Here is a 9,030-nt window from a genome sequence, read left to right as displayed (position 1 = left end):
CAAATTTGAGATTATGAGAATGAAATATATTTTTCTAAAATACTGAGCATGAAAGCTACGTCCAGATACACAGATGAATCTGCTGACAATGCGATAGTACTCGCATTGGTAGGTAGTAAATATTTATGATGTCTGAATAAAATGTAAGAAAAACCAACATCAAAACACACTGAAGCAAAACTGAAAGCTACATAAACAAAGGGATATATTGGGAATGTAAAGGTACTTCGTCACATTAGTAAATACTTTTTAAAACACATGATGAAAAGGTTACATATATTTGTCCCTTTAAACTGAGAACAAATTGATAAAGATTTAGATAAGAAATGAAAATCCAAACTCCAACAAAATTCTAAGTGATATCAGTCTGAAAAGGATTTCACTTTATACATGGCCCTAAAGAACAAATGACTTTTTTAACAAGGTTTCATTTTCAAACTTAGCCTAACATAGGTACTGTAACTGTTTAACGTTCGTTACATGTACTGCAAGTTTATCTGATATACACAGGCACTGCAAGTATTAACACGTTTCAAAATAGGTATATACCAATAGAGTATCACTGCAAAAAGAAAATATATCTACATATATTTACAATCTGAGATTTTGTTTTTATGACGTTACGTCATTGTATTATTTCAAAATGTCTGAAGACATGCACAACTGAAAGCAATTGCTGTGAAGAATAATAATCAGTCTCTCTCTCACGCACCGTTCTTGAATAAAACACAGTAGGCCAGTATAATATGAAATCTTTTCCGATTTTGTTCTCTGTTATTTACAGATTGGCGTCTACTGCTAGGTAAGTTCACTTATATTGGAAAGTGCTTAAGATTTTAAGGACGCTCGCTACAGTTTCGTAATTTTTTTTCTCAATAATAGATTTTGATGAAATGTTTTGTATTAAAAGATCATGTTATGATGTATTGAAAAATGCAATAAAAATACACATGTACTAGGTAACCAGCTTTGTTTCAATTTAATTTGCCCCTATATATAGTGCTATTTTTAACATTTTTCAAAATTTCTATAATTCCGAAATATATTTCAGTAAATTACAATAATCAGCATAAATTTATATCTAAGCATTGTTCTAACGGAAAACAATATATCTATTTGAAACATGCTCAGAGAAATAAAAAAAAAAAAGATTTTGTTAAGAAAGGAATACTTGTTCAGCAGACTCAAGAGCTATTTTTGCATATTTTTGTCAATTTTAAGTTGGTACTTCTGCTATTTTATCGCGTTTCACATAATAGAATTTAAGCAAACTCTACACATACCTAATTTAATAGAGAAAAGTGGAAACTTCACAGGTCGCTCAACACGACAAAAACAAAAATCTTGCAGGCTCGGTTTGATTAAGCTTGTTCATGGATAGTAGTGGAAATGCATGCTACCTTCCACGCCCTCTAGCCCGGGTTGAGCAGAACTCAACATTTACAAATGTTAAAAGAACAAAAAGCAATTTAGAGACATCCGCAGATGTATTCAAACGGCGGTGAACATGGAACCTTCAATGATACATGTGTTGAGGCGTGTAATTCCATGAAGAGCGGCGTTTGGTCCCCAGAAAAAGTAAAGGGTTTGCCCCAAACGAGAAAACAATGGGCAGAACTAATCAACTGGAATTTAGGAAGGGGATCTGAGGTTATGGAGCCTGTGTATCACAGGAACTGTCAAAAAGACAAAATTAAAAAGCAGGCACCATATCCAAGGGGTGATTAAACAATTACCAAGGCTATGAAAGGAGAAGTATTGGAACCACCCAGGCCGAAATGGTCATGTTGAGAAACTAAACAGTACTTGCCAGGGGGCCAATAACACACGACATAAAAGTCGTGCTAAACGATCTGAGAAGATCGAAATATAACAGCCCTGATTGAATTTATCAAACGGAAGATTTCTTAATAAGCGGATTTTAAGGTGTTTCTGAAGCATTTTGATGTCTCCGAACGAAACCTATAGTTTACTAATACGGATGTACGGTATGGGAACGATACGGGATTTGAAACACCTGTGACTCAATGCAGAGTTGGAGTGCCGGTAACAATAACAGACTCCAGTATATGTCGGACTGAAGCAATTTGAACTACAAGTACTTTAAATGTAACCATGGTGATACTTACCCTAACCTCTAGTCTGTATATTATACATTTTATACATTAAATGCATGCCAACATACATTTACAATAATTTGTGAATTTTGGCCGTATGCGACATTAGATATTCACTTCTGGGAATGCGCAGAAGACCGCACCAATGTATGAAATCATGTCTTAATTACATGCACAAAATTTCGCAGTGTTAATCAAACACTATCATCAAATGGCTTGTGGCCTCTATTCTGTTATGTCTGGATATGATTACAACTAGTTATCGAAGATATGTACACTATTGTAAATAGACTACTATTATTGGATTTCGAACATGGGACCGTGACGTAGTTCCATACGTTAAAGGGCAGTCACGGCAGCTCAATGACCGAAAACGAATTATAGCTATAAAGTTAAGTTATTAACCATGTTTAAATGTTGATTTCACTGTACACTATGATTTACAATTTTTCATTTAACACATCTCTTCTGCTTATATTTGTTAACTAAATGCTTATATTTCGTTTCGATAAGCTTTTAAAACTTAACAAATTCGCAGATTTTACGAATCGTTTGATGCATTTATTATTCCTCACTTATGTATATAGGTTTCTGTTACTACTATATGTAGATATAATATACATATGTGTTAGCATCTCAGTTATAATTGGAATTGATATTCAATATTCATTTTAATATGCAATTGTGATTTGTACATTGAACCTATATTGTACCTATTGTTTTGTAATTATGCTTTGTAAATTGAAATGTTATATTATAAAATGTACTCTTCAATCCTTGGAGGCTATCTATCTATCTATCTATCTATCTATCTGTGTATATAGGTTGGATACAGCTATTGAATGATGGCCACTGAATTCTACTTACGTTTCTTCATATGAATATACTCGTCATCTGCAGCAGAGTGCAACCTGCTTGTCTCTGTTTCTCCTGAATAAAAAAAAATTCTTAACGGCAAAGAACTAAATATTATAACAGCTCGTTTGGAGGCAAAGATGATTTGAATAAGTCTCATAATAAAACTATTAATTTGTCAGTCGAAACCATTAAGACCGTTGTGTGAATAGATTATTGCAGCTAATATTCTTTTCCACTATTAGGCTATTATTTAGTATAATCATAGAGAAACACTGCTGTCAGCAGTACCTACTGGACTATATGATGAGAAATATAGATATTCACGGTAGAGTAATTTGGTTCATCCATCCACGAAATTTGAGCCAAATAATTACCTTGCTCATATTTTGTTTTTGTCTTAAAAAATTAAAATTCATGAATAACTATCGCCACCAATTAGCAGTTTGAAGTCATGTTAAAATAAAATCGTGCCTATAAATTAAATAGCAAATACCAGTTTGGATAGGCGACAACATGGCTGAATAAGATTAAGTCATAATTCGTGCTCTCTACCTTTGACACATGTTGAAACATCAAACTGTTAAAGAAAGCGAGGCCAGAGCTATGGAGTAAAAGTGAAACAATGCATTTTTAAACCTTTGATTCAAGTAGTTACTTTGGCCTTGCATTTACGTGACTTGACACGTAAAATATATCAATAAGTGTGTTCGGGTATTACTTAAAGTTCCGTAACCAATATTACCTTTCTTTTGTCCTCGCATGAAAGGTAACTTTTCAAGTATTCTTTTAAGTACACTTGGTTTCTTCCCTCGTTTTTGGGTTCCTGGAAGTATGATAGTAAAATGTTTTATAACACAGGAAGAGAAACATATTTGAAGGAAACGTTCAACTGTTTAGATATTGTAATATAATACAGAAACTTGTAATGATAATGATGGTTTAAATACAAAACTGCGCATATTTACAAACTATTATAAATGATCATCTGTGCAAGTCTGAATGTAATTTCCGTAATAATAATTGAATGCAAACCTATATGATCAGAAAGTTTACTATTCACGTCAAATCTAGTCAGTAGTAAAATGAATAAAAACAGGGATCCGTCATGCAATTATATACTTGACTAATTTGTCTCTAATTAAAGTCAGTACATGTTTTCACTTTTTGCATCTTATTTCTGGACGCGAAGAAATATATGAAATTTGCGAGGTCTTCTTGAAATATAGAAATAACAGACTCGGTTTGGCTGTTACAGAGTACGTTCATTTGAGTAGATGAAATGTGCTACATCCTCTTGACCCGCCCTAAGCGCCGACTTCAGCAGAGTTCTTTTTCTGTGTGAAACTGGATTTTATTCAAAAGTCTCTGACCAACTAAAAATACCTTTAACCTTTCTCTTATATTTCTTTGACCACCGAAACCAAGTGATAATATGCTGTCACTGTTAATTTAGTAACAACATTAAATCGGCAAAGTCAAAACAGATCCCAGTGTAAATAAAAAAGCAGAACCCCATCATCTTTAAACTATACTGTCGTCAAGAATATCACGTAACAATTCTTGAAACCGTTTGGATTTTCTAAATTAAACACATTTCTTAGATTGTAACCGGCTCAAGATATTAATAGGGATTCTTCATATAATTATTTCTTCATATTAACTATTTTGAATGAATCTGTGTTGATATTTTACTCTTTATTTCGAATTTTCGGACACTTGTACTTTTTCAAAAATATGGAAATATTTTCCTGACTAAGTAATATCCATGTAACATTTATATGACAGGAAATGAATGATGTTGACGTCCTGTCTCTATGACGACGTCACGTCATTTCCTGTGTAAGACGTGACGTCGTTTCCCGCAAAAAGGGGCAAGGTGCCAACATCATACATAACCAGATAGCAAAACACAATACTAACTGCAGCAAGACATACAAAAAAAAAAAAATAAATATATATATATAAAAAATAAAATAAATAAAATCAGCAATTCATTCTAAACCCCTAAAATTTAAAATATACAGGATCTCTATTAAAAATAAAATATACAGGATCTCTATTCTGTATATTTTAAATTTTAGGGGTTTAGAATGAATATGAATATATATATATATATACTATACTTCCATTCGAAATATTTACAGACGTATTTTGAATGAGTTGTGAATAAGGAAGCTGCATTTTTCAAAAGTGTATTCTACTCGAATTTTACAACCGGAAGGTGGATAAGGATGGCGGCCTCCCCCCCCCCCCCCCCCCCCCCCAAAAAAAAAAAAATTAAACAGCAAAAAAACAACACAATTTTGACAGAGTAAGTCAGCAGATAAATTGAACGAACTTTATATATTTCATTTTATGTTGTTCTTAGCATAGCAAAAGATAAATGCTTTTTTCTTTTATATGAAAGACTGCTTACACTGATGTATGAAAAAAGATACCTTCAAATATCCTTTGCTTTTCAAGCCTATCAACTCTTTTGTCCGTTGCTTTGAAATCTTCTCTTAATTTGTGAAGATCTTTCGTTACTGTGTGAACATTTCCTTCCACTTCGGTAACTTCTTTTGTTACGTCGGCAATCCCTTTCTTTATGTTCTGCATTTCAAATTCTAATTTTTCTTCTTCTTTTTGCATCTTTTCGATTTGCTTTTCTAATTTTTTTTCTGCTTCAGGATCAAGAGGATCAGTTTTGCAATCATCAATGAGTTGTTTTAGATTCTGAATAGGCCTTTGAACTAAGCCGTTCAGTCTGTGCAGAACCTGTAGAATAAGTTATTAGAAAAGATTTACTTTATTTTTATTATTACCATTATTATTTTTAGTTTACTTTTCATTACTATCATTATTATGTATATTTGTAATGGCTAATACTATTTGTTTGTTGTCCCTCCCTTTCCATGCGTTAACAGATATTTCAAATCAATCAACATTGAAACCACATAATACTGTCTTATTCCAAATTTCACTTTAACTAAATTAATGATTAATTATCTTTTATATAGTTTTACAAAACCTGTAACAGTTTGTAAGTAAATCCCCAAACGTTTGCCATCTAATGGGCGCATTATGCCATGGGAAATATATTAGATGTTATATAGTTGTGCTGAAAACGCCCAAACCAGATACATTATTATCAAGATAATAGAAATAATGGATATTTTAGTTGAATATTATATGCACATTATTTTATTATATTACAAATATGGTTTGCAGAGTAAGCATATCTTATGTGTATTGTGTAATCTCAGGATTATTAAGATCTTTGATTAAAAATATCGAAGCGTACTGCAAGACAAGTCAGTTTGATATGTCTGTTATTCTACACCTTAACCTTCATATATCCATTCCGTGAACGTAAGGTAATTAAACGTATTAGCATCTGGTAGCTCTTTCACGCTTACGTAGATTCAACATCAATGACATGAAAAACTGATTTCGAAAATGTTTCTGAAATGTCTAGATCGGCAGCTCTCAATTAAGTTAAGATTCTCTCAATAGTTATAGGAGAAAATAGGAATATCTGGCCCGAGGATATAACTACATGTAATTAATAGGTGGTTTCGTAGCTCTGCCGAGCTACCGCGTAAACAGTTTCCAGATAGCCAGATATTCCCATCTACACCGACAGCCAGTGTTGAATCTATTGCTAGCATACCACATTCAAAAAAAAAAAAAAAATTATTGTGGGGACCTCCGTGGCCGAGTGGTTAGGGTCGCTGACTTCAAATCACTTGCCCCTCATCGATGTGGGTTCGAGCCTCACTCGGGGCGTTGAATTCTTCATGTGAGGAAGCCATCCAGCTGGCTTACGGAAGGTCGGTGGTTCTACCCAGGTGCCCGCTCGTGATGAAATAATGCACGGAGGGGCACCTGGGGTCTTCCTCCACCATTAAAGCTGGAAAGCCGCCATATAACCTATCATGTGTCGGTGCGACGTTAAATCCAAAAAAAAAACAAAAACAAAATTATTGTAAAACAAACCAATCGCACTTTTCCTTTTAGAACTATTTCTCATAGTAGCAGAGCGCAGAAAACCAAAGTCCGTAAACAGGAAAGACGTCATGAAGTTTCAAAGACAAATAACAAAGCTTAGTTCCGTTTTGTTCTACCAGTTGCAGCGTAACGCTATGCTTTTTTGATAAAACAACTTTTTGAATCGGTGTTATTAATATCAGGAACAAAGAGAAACTGCTAAGGTACTGGAAATTTATTCCGTTTTATGAAATAAAAATTTACTATATGATTTAAATATTTTACATAATTTATTATATTTAGTCCGTAATCATCTTTTACCCCGTTGTGTACGATGAACTTTCACAGCACTGGAAATCCCGTCTGGTACGCAAGAAGTAAATATCTAACAACATAAGCCTAAAAATGATACTCTCTGAGACATCAGGAAAAAGTCCACAATCGGTGACCCCTGCGCGTAAACCCTATAGAACAAATGCGACTTTCGTTTTATACTTTCATTTTCATTACTTCTTATAAAAGCTAAGGGTCGCCTGACGTCATTTTCTGTGTTGTCAAAAACATATGTTTGCTCGGCGAAAAACCGGTAGTCCTAAGTATATTTATTACTATCACAGTTCATATTCAGTTTATTATTAATAAAAGCACTCTCGGGACACTCATCAGTGCATCAGTTATTTTTGAAATGTATGAAATATGTAGGTAGGGTACATGATATTATCTTGCCTCCTACAAAATTCTTGCATTTCTTTTGTTCAACAGACGTCACCTAGAGACATGATATATATTTCATATCCTGCTAGTATATTTCAGATATGATTTTTTGTTAAAACAAAATGGAATCAAGTCAGATTATTTATTAGCTCCAGCAATAGTATCGTTTCCGAGTTAATTTAGTGTTTTCTTGCCGATTTCATTTTACTTATGATAAGTTGAGTCTCATAAAGATTGACAAAAGTTAGCCGTAAAAGCAGAATAACTGTATGTTATACACGGACGTTGAAATCTTGTTTTAAGTTAAATCATCGTAAAATAAAGGAATTCACATATTTGTTACTCAGCAGTTTTTTGTAGGATCATTTGATCTACGTGCAAGAAAAATGATTTAACGGGATGAAATCCGAAGTATCAAGACATTTGTGACATCGTGAAATCTTGTGACTTTCGAAGGGATGATTTAAACAAAACACAAGTCATTGTGCTTTTTATGGCTGGTGTAAATCAACTACAAACAAAACATAATGCCCAAACAAATGATTGTAGGATTCCAGTCTGCACTGTGAGTAGTATTTTTTTAATCTACAAAATGTGTTAATTATAGCTTGTATCTGCTTCCGGAATAAAAGAGGATCTTCCGGTCTGTCCCTCTTTTTTGCCGCTATATGGTGTTTTTACCGGTGAAAATCACAGCAAAAATTGAAGAAATCGCAGACCACAGCAACAGAAAATCAAAATTTGTTCGTACGTACGAACAAAATTCCAAATAAAATTTACAAATTCTTGTTCATTTCTCACATTTTTAAATGCAATTTGGAATTTTGTTCGTACGTACGAACAAATCCTGGCTGTTCCTACGTATGAACAATAATCCATATTCCGTATTATTTTTCAGTTCTGACATGCTGTTCAAACAGCTCAGATTTGTTCGTACGTCCGAACAAAATTCCAAAATAGCTTTAAAATTTCTTTTTCATTTCTCACTATCATTTGTTAGTACGCATGAACAGCCTGGATTTGTTCGTACGTACGAACAATTGAGAAAACTGAAAAAGAATTTATTCTTAAAAAAATGCAATTTGGAATTTTGTTCGTACGTACGAACAAATCCTGTCCATATTATTTTTCAATTCTGATATTCTGTTCAAACAGCCCAGATTTGTTCGGACGTACGAACAAAATTCCAAACTGCTTTAAAAATTCTTTTTCATTTCTCACTATCATTTGTTCGTACGTACGAACAAATGAGAGAACTGAAAAAGAATTTTTTCTTAAAAAAAATGCAATTTGGAATTTTGTTCGTACGTACGAACAAATCCTGTCCATATTTTTCAATTCTGATATTCTGTTCAAACAGCCCAGATTTGTT

General features: G+C 33.3%; 1 protein-coding gene across 2 annotated transcripts; it reads right to left on the bottom strand.

Annotated features, from left to right (window-relative positions):
- Positions 1–2,911: 2,911 nt before the first annotated feature.
- On the bottom strand, positions 2,912–5,806 carry LOC128549426 (uncharacterized). Of its 2 annotated transcripts, XM_053526075.1 has the most exons (3): positions 5,414–5,806; positions 3,718–3,798; positions 2,912–3,047 (listed from the first exon to the last, which is right to left on the bottom strand). In XM_053526075.1, the coding sequence occupies exons 1-3, from the start codon at positions 5,604–5,606 to the stop codon at positions 2,977–2,979; spliced, it is 345 nt and encodes a 114-aa protein (XP_053382050.1). In that variant the 5' UTR covers positions 5,607–5,806; the 3' UTR covers positions 2,912–2,976. The 2 variants fall into 2 exon arrangements, with proteins under 2 accessions (XP_053382050.1, XP_053382049.1); XM_053526074.1 differs by lacking the exon at positions 2,912–3,047 and having other exon boundaries at positions 3,057–3,798; positions 5,414–5,804.
- Between the last annotated feature and the right edge of the window lie 3,224 nt (positions 5,807–9,030).

The sequence above is a fragment of the Mercenaria mercenaria genome, chromosome 16 (genome assembly GCF_021730395.1).
Source record: "Mercenaria mercenaria strain notata chromosome 16, MADL_Memer_1, whole genome shotgun sequence".
NCBI classification, from domain to species: domain Eukaryota; kingdom Metazoa; phylum Mollusca; class Bivalvia; order Venerida; family Veneridae; genus Mercenaria; species Mercenaria mercenaria.
This window is presented reverse-complemented; position numbering and strand designations above follow the sequence as displayed.

Coding starts and splice junctions, on each gene's coding strand:
- LOC128549426 (XM_053526074.1), bottom strand. CDS start 5,606: ATGCAAAAAGAAGAAGAAAAATTAGAATTTGAAATGCAGAACATAAAG. Junction 3,799..5,413: donor AAAGCAAAGGATATTTGAAG/GTATCTTTTTTC, acceptor TCATACTTCCAG/GAACCCAAAAACGAGGGAAG.